This window comes from Cryptotermes secundus, unplaced genomic scaffold (genome assembly GCF_002891405.2).
Source record: "Cryptotermes secundus unplaced genomic scaffold, Csec_1.0 scaffold83, whole genome shotgun sequence".
Lineage (NCBI taxonomy): Eukaryota > Metazoa > Arthropoda > Insecta > Blattodea > Kalotermitidae > Cryptotermes > Cryptotermes secundus.
In genome coordinates, this window is record NW_019719357.1 from 90,593 (window position 1) to 104,782 (window position 14,190).

Sequence of the window (14,190 nt, forward strand, 5' to 3'; positions counted from 1 at the left end):
ATTCAATAAAATACAAGCTAGACAGAGACGAAATAATGTGACTATCCAACTTGATGGAGCTGAGCCCTTCTTGAGTAGCCGCCAATTCTGCAGCTACTCAAGAATTTCCCAGCATTTTATGGAACCCGAAGGTTTAACTGTGTTCACAAGAGCCATCCATTGATCCCTATCTCGAGCCAGATCAATCCAATCCATACCATCCCATCATATCTCTCTAATATCCATTTTAATATTGGCCACCCAACTACGCCTTGGTCTTCCCAGTGATCTCTTTCCTTCTGGCTTTTCCACAAATATCCTATATGCATTCCTCTTCGTCCCTATTCGTGCTACATTCCCTGCCTATCTCATCCTCCTTGACTTGATCATTCTAACTATACTTGGAGAAGAGTACAAGTTATGAAGCTCCTCATTATGCAGTTTTCTCCGACCTCCTGTCACTTCATCTCTCTTCGGTCCAAATATTCTCCTCAACACCCTGTTCTCAAACACCCTCAGTCTATGTTCCTCCCTTAATGTCAGCGACCAAGTTCAAACCCATACAGAACCACAGGCAAAATTATAGTTTTGTATATTCTAATTTTTATGTTTTTGGACAGCAGACGAGAAGACAAAAGGTTCTGGACTGAATGGAAGCAAGCATTACCTGAGTTCAGTCTCCTCCTGAATCAGGTTTTGATTTGTTATCGTCGTTCCCAAATATCTGAACTATGCCACATTTTCCGACGTGACCTCCTAAGCTGTCGTTTTTACATGAGGATACATGACGTACATGAACTGGATAATATTCTTCGCTTTTAGGATGACCACACTGCCGCGTGGTCTCTTTTCTTGGGGACAAGCAACACTTTTGGCTTCTGGATGGATGTCCTGAGCTCCTTGTTTGTTGCTGCACTTACACTGACTTTCTTCATGCTTGAAGGTAAGTACTGAATGCTCTCTCTTTACAATGAACAGCGTTATAACAAACTCCGTGGTTTTAGTCCGCAAGCGAACTATACCGACCGAGCGACCGCCGCTTGTCGGCGAAGTTAGTGCCAACTTTAGCAGATAGAGCGTGTCGCATGGTCAGCGCAACGGATCCCCACGACCGTTAATCTCGGTTTTCTAGACCGGAGCCTCTGTTTCCTTGAAACAGCTCTAAATAATAACCCCTTTCCAGACTCACTACTTCTCAGAAAATCTGGTAGCGCCGGGAATCGAACCCGGACTTCTGGATCTGTAGCCAGGAACACTTACTACTAGGCCACAGAAGCTGTCGAGCAGCGTTATATAATCCGCCAAAATGTCGTCACAAATATAAAACAATAAGTGCAAAGACACTGCACATACTTTCTCACATACGAACGAAAATGGCCATATTACGAGAGAGTCAGTAAAAAAATGTCACAACTTAACTTAAACAATACAGAGGAAGATAATGATAATAGTACGGACAACAGACGGGAAAGAAATAGCGGAGAAAAAAGTGAACTGATTATCCGCAACCCAATACCACCCAGAAGAACAAAAATATTTTCTGAAATTGCAATTTATATGATTCTGCATGGGAACGCTATAACAGAACTGTAACGGTGAGATGACCTTGAATATATGGATGTCCCAGTAGTTCGCGATAAAGCCACGGGGGCACCAATTACCGATCTCGCACGCAAGCGCAATGACAGATGGCGTTGTTAACGTAGACTATTTGGGATATTACGGGTAGCGGGTTCGTATATTACCGCAGGCTATGGCAGAATCTTCCGGCCTGTGGCGTAGGGAGGCTGTGCTTCGATATTGCTTTTGACATTTAATGTTATCCTCTGATAATATACACTTCAATATGGAACTTTATGTTAACAGAGAACATTGGAGCAAAAGTCGGACTGGCATTGTCACAGGCACTTATAGTGACAGGAATGCTTCAGTATGGTCTACTGCGAACTACTGATGTGGTGAGTCAGATGACATCAGTGGAGAGAGTACTCGATTACACCAACATTGAAAAGGAACCAGATCTGGAGTCTGCCCCAGGTGAGCAAACGTGTAACTGCTTTTACAGAGGTCCAAAAATAGCCTTTCCATTGACTCCGTGTTCTCCGTTGAAATTCGACTAACATTTCGGAGGAACATACCGCTTCCATCTTCAGAGCCTTGTTTACTGTCTACTTAATGTTGGGCTTCTTGATTAGCTTCCTTTCGAGTAAGACGGAGGCGATACGTTCCTCCGAAACATCGGATTTCACCGGATTACACAGCGTTATATCCCAAAATACAGATCTCGTTAACATCTGAGGTCTTCAGCAACGTAGAGGTCAGTTTAATTTACATAAGCTCATTCTTCCAAATGTTTACATTACTTCAACACGTATTCAGTTAATATTTCTCAGCTGTTTCCTAATGATTTTGTCTCACACGTACTAGACAGAGCGTACGTTCCAAAAACCAGTCCAATAATGTTATTCGTCTTCCACAGATAAGAAACCACCTCCCACCTGGCCGAGTGAAGGTGCTATTGAGTTCGAACATTTGTACATGAGATATGCTGAAAACCAGCCCCCTGTACTGAAGGATCTCCATTTTAAAATAGACCCAACTTACAAGGTATGTATGTCTCTAGGAGACCTCTGAGCAAAATTAGGCAACAAGTTTCCCGCCCAAGTAGTTTCCAATGCCTCTGGTAGATGGGGGAAATAGCAGGTACCGAGGGCCGACCTCGTTGGCTGAACGGGGCTGATAGTATGCACCAGTACCGGTAGGGTATGGCGACAGTAGAAATTAAAGGGGGATGCACAATGGACCAATAACTGGTCTAAGTGCATGGGGAAACCGACCCCCTCTAATAATAATAATAATAATAATAATAATAATACAAGGTATGTATGTTTCGAAGATTGACATACAAGCCAATCTAAAAACTATCTTAATTTTGTCTTGTTCGATATTGGACCAGTCAGATAATTGGAGAAATTACAGTTCCAATGTCATTAAATCATGTGGCAGCACAGCAGTAATCCGTCTCTCGGCCACTCACGAAGTGTGAACAAATTTATAAATGCTTTATGTGACTTATTTAACCGATCACAGTGGCCGCGCGGTCTAAGGCATAAACAGTCTTCGCCCGCTCGAACGCTGGGATCGTGGGTTCGAATCCCACTCGAGACATGGATGTCTGTGTGCGTTTATTCCGTGTTTGTGTTGTTCTTTGTCTATGTAGCTGCCTTGCGATGGGCTGATCCCACGTCCAAGGAGTCCTAACGTCTGTATATAGATTAAGAAACTGAAAAGAAGCGGCCAAGGTCCACAAGGGCTGTAAAGCCATAGACAAATAATAACAATTATCCGGGAGGCTGCACGTGTCAATGATAAAAAAGATATACAGCAAATAAGCAAAACCGAAAATGCTTTCAAAACGGAAATCAAATCAGTAATAGCCACATACGTATTGTGATGTGTTAGTGACTAACCACAGGGTTCGGATTTATAATTGGATTTACCGAAAGCTTATAACTCCTAACTATAAATAATTATAACCTTCTCACTGATTTACACGCTCTCAAGAGATTACTATAACTATAGCACATATAAAGTCTTGTTTATTCACTAGGCGATTCCAGGTAACGGCTGCTAACAATCCAACACAAGACTCCTAACCGCTGACTGCGACCTCCGACTGACTGTCGACTCCCAACTCATAAATTGCGATCCATGACTCATGACTGTCGACAAGACTGGTGTCCTCATTATATAACGTCGGCACGGACCGCACGGAAAACACCGCTTCCAACGATTTATCTGGTTCATGTGTTAAGCGAGCTGTTGCCTAACGATGGCCCAGCTATTGTTAAAGCGAGAGCGTCTTTTGGTTCCCGTAGAAACATGTTTACCGGCCGTCGCCTAGCAATGGATGTCTGTTCTGCGCCCTCAATTTTGGCTTTAAGCCGTCTTGTCACAATAAAACACTGATTTGTGCATCGTAATCATGTTGGATATGCCCAGTCTGTTATACATTAAATATACACGGTGTTTTGGCACTTGGCTCTAATTCTGGACGTGCTGCTGGCACAAAAGTTTAGCACTGAGAATGTTCAGGGCTCGATCCCGGCCTTTGCCACTGAAAGGTAAAAGTAACTCTATCCCTGTAACAGGCCGTGGAGGCCAATAGGGTTGTGAGACGTCGAGGCTCCCACATTTTCTCTAGACAACTGGCTCACAGATGGCGGTAAGGTCGTCAGCCTTACGCACCGGCTGCCCTTTACCTCCAGGAAGATTATATATATATATATACATACACACACAACAGGGTGTAACAAAATATGAGTGTCTTACTGTCGCCCAGTTTCCATCACGTATTTACTTTGTCCTCAATGACGTCATAGGTTGGAATTGTGGGCAGAACGGGAGCTGGAAAATCGTCTCTAATCTCAGCTCTGTTCCGCCTGGCCAAACTCGAAGGTTCCATAAAGATAGACGGAATCAACACGAATGATCTTGGTCTCCACGACCTTCGGGGGAGAATCTCAATCATCCCTCAGGAACCTGTCCTCTTTTCTGAGTCGCTCAGACATAATCTCGACCCCTTCCAGCAGTACAGCGATGAAGCCCTATGGAGTTCACTAGAAGAGGTAAGCTATATGATACCTTTCCGTTTGTTCATATTTGTGTTCATAGAATTCCACCACGTATACCGTGAGGCTAATGGAATATAGGTAGAGAAGGTACCTTCCCGTATTTCTTGCTTTTCTTACAATAACTCTTCTAGCCCATTCAGGGACCAGTCCTCTTATTCAGTACCGTATTCATTTTTCATACACGGTAGAACTCCTTGTGCGAGCGATCAGCCCGTCGCAAGGCCGCTACCTAAACACAGGACAACACAAACACAGAATAAACATATACATCCATTCCTCAACTTGGATTCAAACACACAATCCCAGTGTCCGAGCGAGCGAAGACAGTTCATGTCTACTGTGACCGATTTCTTGCATTAACCACCTAATTCAGTATTAAGAACGCGACATTTTAGGCCTGTGTTCGTGAAGTACCAGGTTCGAATCTACACTGGGATATCGGCTATCCTTGCTGAGGATTTTCCTTAGTTTTCCTCAGACCCCAGAAGGAAAATAGCCGAATATCTCTATTATACCACGACGGGCTCCCTTCCAAATTCTTTCCAGTTTATCATTCGGTAATCATCCTAACATTATACACTACAGCAAACCTTCACTAAACTGGTTAACAGTTAATCAAGATGTCGCATAATCCGGATCGAAATATGAAAAATGCTCTTCACAGTTGAGTTATGTACTTTAAAAGACACGTGGCATTTAGGAGCAAGAGGACTTTCAGACTGTGTTGAGGGCTGCTGGAGAGGCTTAAACCACACAAGAAAATATCCAACACTGATGAAGACCATGAAAATCCTCAGGCAGGAACCGGTGTCCTAACCGAGATTCGAACTTGGAGACTACCGAATACAATTCACAGACGTTGGCGCTTCAACCAATCTCTTTACTCCCAAAACTATACAGGTTCATCTTAAGTACTGACATTTTCTTCATCTTCAGGTCGACCTGAAGGCGGCCGTCACAAGCTTGGATATAAAGGTTCAAGAGGGAGGGAGCAACTTCAGTGTGGGGCAGAGACAGCTGATATGCTTGGCTAGAGCCATACTTCGCAACAACAAGATATTGGTGCTGGATGAGGCGACAGCCAACGTTGACCCAGAGTAAGTAGCCCTTAACTGGCATGAGTGCTGAACAATCGCCACCATGAGAACACTAAAACCTCTGAACCTCAGTTGTCAGCTTCTGCCATGTAAGATTTCAGACGTTTACAGACGTTTCGGAAGAAAAGTACTGCCTCCTCCTTCATAGTCTATAAGTTAGCCACGCAACCAGCAAGCAATAAAAAGCGCACTGCTTGATACTTGTTTCCTGCTGGTCTCTTGGCTTGCTCTTCGATCCTGAAGATGGAAGCAGAATGATCCTCCGAATCGTTGCTAAACTTCTACCAGAAAAGTCGTATCATTGTTGAGGACCTAAATTCCAACAAAGCCCAAATAATCTTATATGTAATAATTTACGACGGACAGTCAGTAAATAGGGGTTCTGTATGGGTGTGAAACTTGGTCTCTAACATTAAGGGAGGAACATAGACTGAGGGTGTTTGAGAACAGGGTGTTGAGAATATTTGGACCGAAGAGAGATGAAGTAACAGGAGGTTCGAGAAAACTGCATAATGAGGAGCTTCATAACTTGTACTCTTCTCCAAGTATAATTAGAATGATCAAGTCAAGGAGGATGAGGTGGGCAGGTCACGTAGCACGAATGGGGGAGACGATGTATGCGTATAGGATATTGGTGGGAAAGCCAGAAAGAAACAGACCACAGGGAAGACCAATACGTAGGTGGGTGGACAATATTAGAATGGATCTTAGAGAGACGGGACGGGAAGGTATGGATTGGATAGATCTGGCTCAGGATAGGGACCAATAGAGGGCTCTTGTGAACACGGTAATGAACCTTCGGGTTCCATAAAATGGTGGGAAATTCTTGAGTAGGCTCAGCTCCATGAGTAAGTATGTCAGTAACTAGGCCACAAATTGATATAAAACTTAAAACATGTGATATTCGAACCTAGATAAAAAACATTATTTCTCGACATATCCTCCATCAACATCGATGAACGTGTCCCATCGCTTTACCAGTTCGTTTCAGCCACTTCCGCAACTCCGTCTAAACCTCTTCGTTACCGGCGAAACGTTTCTCGACCCAGTTGTGAACCGCTTTAAGCGATAAACACTTCCCACAGTGAACAGGAAACCTTTCTTTGTGAATATCCTTCCCACTAGTCCTTTTACCCACAAAATCGCACAACAGAACGCTGATCTTCTGTGATAACACTCCTCAAGCACGGTTGCCAATATGACTATTGATACAAGCCTATGAACATGAGCATGCGCGCCTGCTACCTAGACTGTGCTGCTACCTACTGATAAACGAAAGAACCTATTAGGTCCATTACAGTTTTTATTACTTCCGTTTGTGACCTATTTACTAACTCTCCCTCATAGTAGGAAACTGCATAATGAGGAGCTTCATAATTTGTACTCTTCCTCAAGTATAATTATAATTACGAAGTCAAGGAGGTTGAGATGGGCAGAGCATGTAGGACGCATGGGAAAGAAGAGGAATGCATTTAGGATTTTGATGGGAGAGCAAGAAGGATATAGACCAATAGGAAAACCAAGACATAGATAGGAGGAAAATACGTAGGTAACTCAATAAATAAGTTACAAATGGATATAGAACTTAAACAAATAAGAGTACTGATTTGAAAAAATGCTTTTATTTCTCAACATAATCTCCCTGCACATTGAGGCACTTGTCCCATCTTTCACAAGCCCCTGAAAACCAGCAGCATAAAATTCTTTGGGCTGCTGTCAGAACCAGGCGGTGACTGGGATCACGAAGGCACACTGCTCACCGCATTCCAGCCTCAAGGACAAACAATAAAAGCCGACTCCTACTGCAACATCCTCAGGAAACTTCGTAAGACCATTCGACGGAAGCGACCAAGACTCCTCACCAAAAGCGTGTTGACAAAGCGCGTCCCCATACTGCCAACAAGACAAATGAGACGCTGCGAAATTTCAAGCGGGAAGTCCTCAAGCATCCTCCGTATAGCCCCGACCTTGCTTCAAGAGACTTCCATTTGTTCGACCCTTTTAAACATCATCTTTCGGCTGAACATATTCCCGACGATGAAGCTGTAGTACGGGAAGTCACCGCCTGGTTCCGACAGCAGCCCAAAGAATTTTATGCTGCTGGTTTTCAGGGGCTTGTGAAACGATGGGAATGTACAGGGAGATTATGTAGAGAATTAAAAGCATTTTTCAAACCAGTGCTCTTATTTAAGTTCTACATCGATTTGTAACTTACTTATTGACTTACCCTCGTATTAACTAGAATGGGGTGGTACGGAATAGACAGAGCTGGCTCAGGATAGGGACCAGTGGTGCGCTAGTACAAACACAGTAAAAAAAACCTTCGGGTTCCATAAAATGCTGGGAAATTCATGAGTGGCTGAGCGACTGCCGGTTTCTCAAGAAAGGTTCAGTTCCCTGTAGTTACTTATTTATGCCACGCCATAGCTCAAGCGGTTAGTTACTGGCTTCCCACTGCGGCGGCCATGGTTCGATCCCGGGTCTGGTCAAGTGGGATTTGTGGTGGACAAAGTGGCGCTGGGGCAGGTTTTCTCCGAGTACTTCGGTTTCCCCTGCCAATCTTCATTCCACCAACTGCTCCACAATCACACTCACCTATCCATCTGGGGCTGGTACAATAGGATAGCAGTGGCCGCAGTACAAGGGACTTAGTCCCACCCCACTAGCAATAAAAAAATAGTTAGCTGTAAAATAATATAGTTTTTGTACAGCGTATGTCAAGAATTCTTGCGTTTAGACCCCAGATGTGAACTGAGAGGGGACCAACAGTAAAATGCAATGCACTTTCTGTTGCAGGACCGATACCTTTGTACAGGAGACAATACGAAGGAAATTCAAGAACTGCACAGTTCTCACGATAGCTCACAGACTCAACACAATCATGGACTCTGACAAGGTTCTCGTTATGGACTCCGGTACCATGGTGGTAAGTATTGTCACTATTTTAGAGTGACTATAGACACTTACAGATCATAACTACAAGTAACTATAGAGGTATCGTTAATTCACGCACTCTTAAGTTTCACTACAGTTTCTTCTCAGCCTATCTTTTCACCGGTTGTCGCCTGGTAACGGCTTCCAACGCCGTAGCTTCCTCAGCTTCCGTGTTTACGTTCTTACTGGCAGGCGACTGTCTCACAAATCACTAAAAGTCAAAGTCAAAGTTACTTGACGACTGGCGTATTACCGCTAATCAATTCGTCTTCGCGTCAGGCCCCTTGAGACCCACGACCAGAGTTTTCTTTTTTTCCAACTTAACTCTTGCGATAATAGTGCTTATGTAACATCCTCTCTGACGAGAAGATGGATTTGTCTCTCATGAATATGCTTGGACTTTCGTCAAGTGTATATTTCGCACGTATAACATGTTATTGAAAATTCTTCCTTTTGCACTACACACAAGTCCTCTGTCAGTACATGCTTTACAGAGCAGATCACGTCTAGCAAAATTCAGACTTGTCCTCTTTATAACACCTTGGAACGGACCGCTTAGAATACACTTCTCAATAGTTTTTTTTTATTGTTGCATCACGTGGCTATCGCTTGAACGGCGTAGAGAACACTATTCCTCCGTTGCTGTTGCTTACAGATATGTGTGGATTAATGTTATCCTATTTTTTATTGCTAGTGGGGTGGGACTAAGTCCCTTGTACTGCGGCCACTTCTGGCCTATTGTACCAGCCCCAGATGATAGGTGAGGGTGATTGTGGAGCAATTGGTGGAATGAAGATTGGCAGGGGAAATCGAAGTACTCGGAGAAAACCTGCCCCAGCGCCACTTTGTCCAGCACAAATCCCACTTGACCAGACCCGGGATCGGGAAGCCAGCGACTAACCGCTAGAGCTATAGCGCGGCCCAAACTGACCTTAATGTGTCGCAAGCAGAAGATATAAAGGGGCGAAACAGAAGTGGTTGTGGCCTGTTACAAAACACTGACGCAGTATTAACCCGGAATAGTTGAAGAACACGCTCAAGTCAGTCAAGAGAAGTGATTCTAGAGCGAAATTATATCCAGCACATCCTGAAATCGATGGATAAGTAATATCCATTGGGATCCATGGAACGTCACGGAGCCAATCTGTCCACAAATGAGACTTTAACTGTGATGTGGCCTTTGCTTCCAGGAATACGACCATCCCTATATATTGCTTCAGAAGAAGGCTGGTTACTTCTACAGACTGGTCGAAGAGACGGGCCCTGCGATGGCAGATCAACTACTGAAAATAGCGGAAGAGGTAAGGTTGCGGTCTACTTTTATGTTAATGGCAGGCCTCTTCATCGAGTTAACTAAAACATTTTACAAAATTTTACAATTAAATTTATTTAGTCTAGTGAGTCAACTAAGAGACACGGCTTAACCAGAAACAATAAGTTTTGGAGAAAAATAAGCTCCTGCTTTCCTTTGATACGATACCGGACGTACCTTCAAGGTCAGATTCAGAGAACACATACGAGACATAAACAATAACGGACAAAGCTCCAAATTTGCTCAACATATATTGGACACCACACATGAATATAGTACGATAGACAAAACATTAGATATTCTATATATCGGCAAGAAAGAACGAACCTTGGATACATATGAAAGATTTCACATTTACGAAATCAGCAAACAAAATTTGCAACTGAATGATAATCTTAACGAAATGTTTAACCCTATATACGATGTAATCATTGATACATACAGAACATAATATACAGTTATACCCCCTTCCCCCTACACCACTTCTGCATACACCTTATCTCTACCTCCCCCCTCCCTTGCATTGACTTTTAACTTATATCACCAAATCAGTCGCTGTTTACATTCCCTACAGAACTGACAACACTTTGTAAGATGAGGCACCGACTAAACATTAACTAATATACACTATATCTTCAATACCAAAATCAAATTTTGATGATAACAAAATTTAATACTATTACTTTCATATCATTTTCAGATTAACATTAATTTACTACATCTGCATCACGAGCCTCCTATACAATTTTATATACAAAAATATAAATATTCCAACTTGTAGGTGGGAACGCAACGAAATTACAAAACCAACGACTGATTCGATGATATAAAACATCAATCGAAGAATTTTACTCTTGTTTTATACTATAACTTCTGTTTTATATAATCTGATTTATTGTATTTTTACGTGAAGTGTTTTATATAATTAATTGTATTGTATCCAATTTTACTAGTACTGGAGTTCAGTGGTGTATATTAGCTATGTATTTTCCGGATGATGGCTACTGATAGCCGAAACATGTAGCAGAGCCAAACTAGGCACTGACCTTGATATTTGTTGTGTTGTGACAGTTGTAATAAATAATTGTATACTGTAACACAACAGGATGCATGAAATGAAAAAAAAAATAATATTATACAATATTCATATTCAGATGAGAACTCCCGTACTAAAGAAAATGCATTAAAACTTCTTCCGTGATTAATGATATATAATCGAATTTGTGTGTTTAATTTAAGTTCGTTTAATATATTAAAAAAAAGAATTGCAATACAAGCGTAAACGATAAACTAATAACAAAAAATCTGTGTTTAGGATGTGCAATATATACGCGGTAGTGTAGTTGGTTGAGGCACTATGCTACAAGCCGGAAGGTCGCGGGATCGAATCTCGATGAGATCAGTGGATTTTTAATTGACCTAATCCTTCCAGCCGCACTATAGCACTGGGTCGACTCAGCCTCTATCAGAAATGAGTACCAGGAATATTCTTGGGGGGTAAAGGGCGGCCGGCGTGTAAGGCTAACAACCTTGCCGCCATCTGTGAGCCGATTGTATAGAAAATGTGGCAACCTCAACGTCTCACAACCCCATGGGCCTCCACGGCCTGTTACAGGGATACTTTTACTTTACTTTACTAATCCTTGGAGTGAAATACAAAATTTCCATAAATACATGGGTTTCCCATTGCAGCAAAACAATTGAACCTTCTTTTACCCCTTTCGTAAATCCTGTTTTAATTCAGAAATTGTTCTGTATCTTGACATTACACTCTCATTTACTTACAAAAGTACTGATAAACGATAGTTTTATAACTATTATAATTATGCAGATAAAATCAGTTTCTTTCTTCCCCAAAATTAGTCTTTTCTGAATATGCTTACAATAGCAATAACATTGCATAATCAGAGAGGTAAGATCTTTGCTTAATGTAAAATTCCTTTATATTTAGAGATGAATTATTCCTTGCGAATATACTGAATTTACAAATGTGTCAATCTTGAAAGACTTTGTGCAAATAACGAAAATTTTATTTTTATTTTTGCAGGCATATCGGAAAACATTTCATATTGATGGAACAGCAGAACAGGAAGATTTGACAACAGCTTTATGAGACAACCTGCAGATGTAACTGCGGACCACATATTTTATAATAAAATAAATATTAAAAACGAGTTTTTTGATCTCCGATTTACATATCTTCATTGAAACTGAAACTACGTTCTTAGGAAAGCTTTCTAAGATGGTAGATTCTAAAGGTTTCTGACTATTGTGTATAAAACACAGAATTATTGGGTTTCGGAATTTTTTCCAACTCTCTGCATTCTATAAAATAGAAAAAACACGACGTTTCGGGAACTGCATCTGTTTCTGTTCACAGGTCCAGTGATTGAGATTAGATCTTTCTAAGGGGCCCAAGAGTAGGTGTCTTCCCCCTTCACCTGCGAACGGAAACAGATCCAGTTTCCCAAACATCGTGTTTTCTTTTTTCTAGAATACCGGATGATGGAAAAAGTAAAAACCCCCACTAATTCTGTGTCTTTCTGAGAAGGAGTTTTCCGAGTTCCCAAGCACATTCTTTCCCACTAGGAAGCTTGGTCTATGCCTGCACAAGTAACAAAGATTACGTAAAGGTGTAGAACACAAGATTCCTGTTATTTCCGGTACAGCCCTAGCGAAATCCTAAGTTGTCTGTGACATTATTTTATGCTCAAATATAAGGCCGACCTCTACAACATAATTTTTCAACTGATTTGTGAGATTCGATTTTCTCACAGCGCTCTGTGATCTAGTGGTCTGAGTTTCTGGCTACAGATCCAGAGGTCCGGGTTGGATTCCCGGCGCTACCAGATTTTCTGAGAAGTAGTGGGTCTGGAATGGGGTTCACTCAGCCTCGTGAAGATAACTGAGGAGCTATTTCAATTAAATAGCGGCTCCGGTCTAGAAAACGGAAATTAACGGCCGTAGGGATTCGTTGCGCTAACCACGCGACCTCTAACCGCTAAAGTTGGCACTAAGTTCGCCAACGAGCGGCGGTCGCTCGGTCGGTATAGTTCGCTTGCGGACTAAAACCGCGGAGTTATTTTTTTTTTGTGAATACGAGGGTTACCATCTTCTGGGATTTAACGTCATACAGTCTGGTAGATCGTTACCGATATTTCGAAGGAACAACACAAGATACAGCATTCCGTTCGAACTTCAGTAAAGCTCTACCAGACTACATGACGCCACACTACAGAAGACAGTAATATTCTCAAGCAGGTGCCTAATCGCAAAGCCTCCTTATGACGGAATAGTATGGGGGGGGTAGTGTGTCCGCCATAGACGAGTTAAGGGATATTCATAGATGGACACCATAGGGTACATAGCCGACATACGCAATAGACATAGAAACCCACAATGTGATTGCTTAAAGGTTTTTGTATGGGGATTATTTTCTGTTTTAAATAGTTTTCTATCTACAAAACCTTCTTAGAGCCTCAACATCTCTAAAAATTCGTACTTCTGTACTTACTTACACAGCCAGCTTTTCTCCGTTATATCCGGATCCGTTATAACGAGGGTTTATTGGTTTTCATGCGACTGAGAAGATTTTCCACTCCAATAGATGGAGTAGCTATGCATTACATTGTCACATTCAACTGGAAATCTCATCATCTTTTATATATGAGTCGCTGCTTATTGTGAGAATCATACAAACACACTCTGTCGGGAGAATGCGGAGTTAGGTATATTGAAACCTGTGGTATATATAGTAACCACTGGGCTTTAAAACGGTTAAACCATTTACTCTGGTTTCCTCGTATTCCCTTCATAGCCTAATTTTTCTTTTATATGAAGAAAGACAAGTGTGTAGCGCCATCATGGCTGTGCGTCCCTCAAGGTTTCCCCTAGCGCGGTTGTTCCATCTAGCGGCTACTCTTGAAACTTAATGGAATATCATAATGCAGCAGTCGATCTTCCCAGCAAACATTTTCCTACCTTCTTACTATAAAATGGTGCTGGCTCGCTGGTATAACGGTAATGCTCTAAGGATTATATTAGATAGGTGCGCCATTCGAATCTCGGACACGACACCGTCTATCCTAACTGAAATTCTTCCTGCTGTTCCTCAGTCCCTCTAGGCAAATGCCGTGAGAAAATATCGATTAATCCACGATCGCTTCCTGCCAGAAGCTTCACAAATATTGTTCATGACCCATTTCACCGTTCAACGCTATAAAGTTCGAGAAAC

General features: G+C 42.1%; 1 protein-coding gene across 1 annotated transcript in view; it reads left to right on the forward strand.

Moving 5' to 3' along the window:
• LOC111864333 (multidrug resistance-associated protein 4) overlaps positions 1-12,131 on the forward strand; it is a gene marked incomplete in the record, with an annotated part of 69,332 nt that extends 57,201 nt beyond the window's left edge. The window contains 8 exon segments of the mRNA XM_033751468.1: positions 802-922; positions 1,846-2,016; positions 2,459-2,586; positions 4,362-4,607; positions 5,550-5,710; positions 8,507-8,636; positions 9,835-9,945; positions 12,004-12,131. Coding sequence (XP_033607359.1) covers positions 802-922; positions 1,846-2,016; positions 2,459-2,586; positions 4,362-4,607; positions 5,550-5,710; positions 8,507-8,636; positions 9,835-9,945; positions 12,004-12,069 — 1,134 coding nt within the window.
• Positions 12,132-14,190: the final 2,059 nt, after the last annotated feature.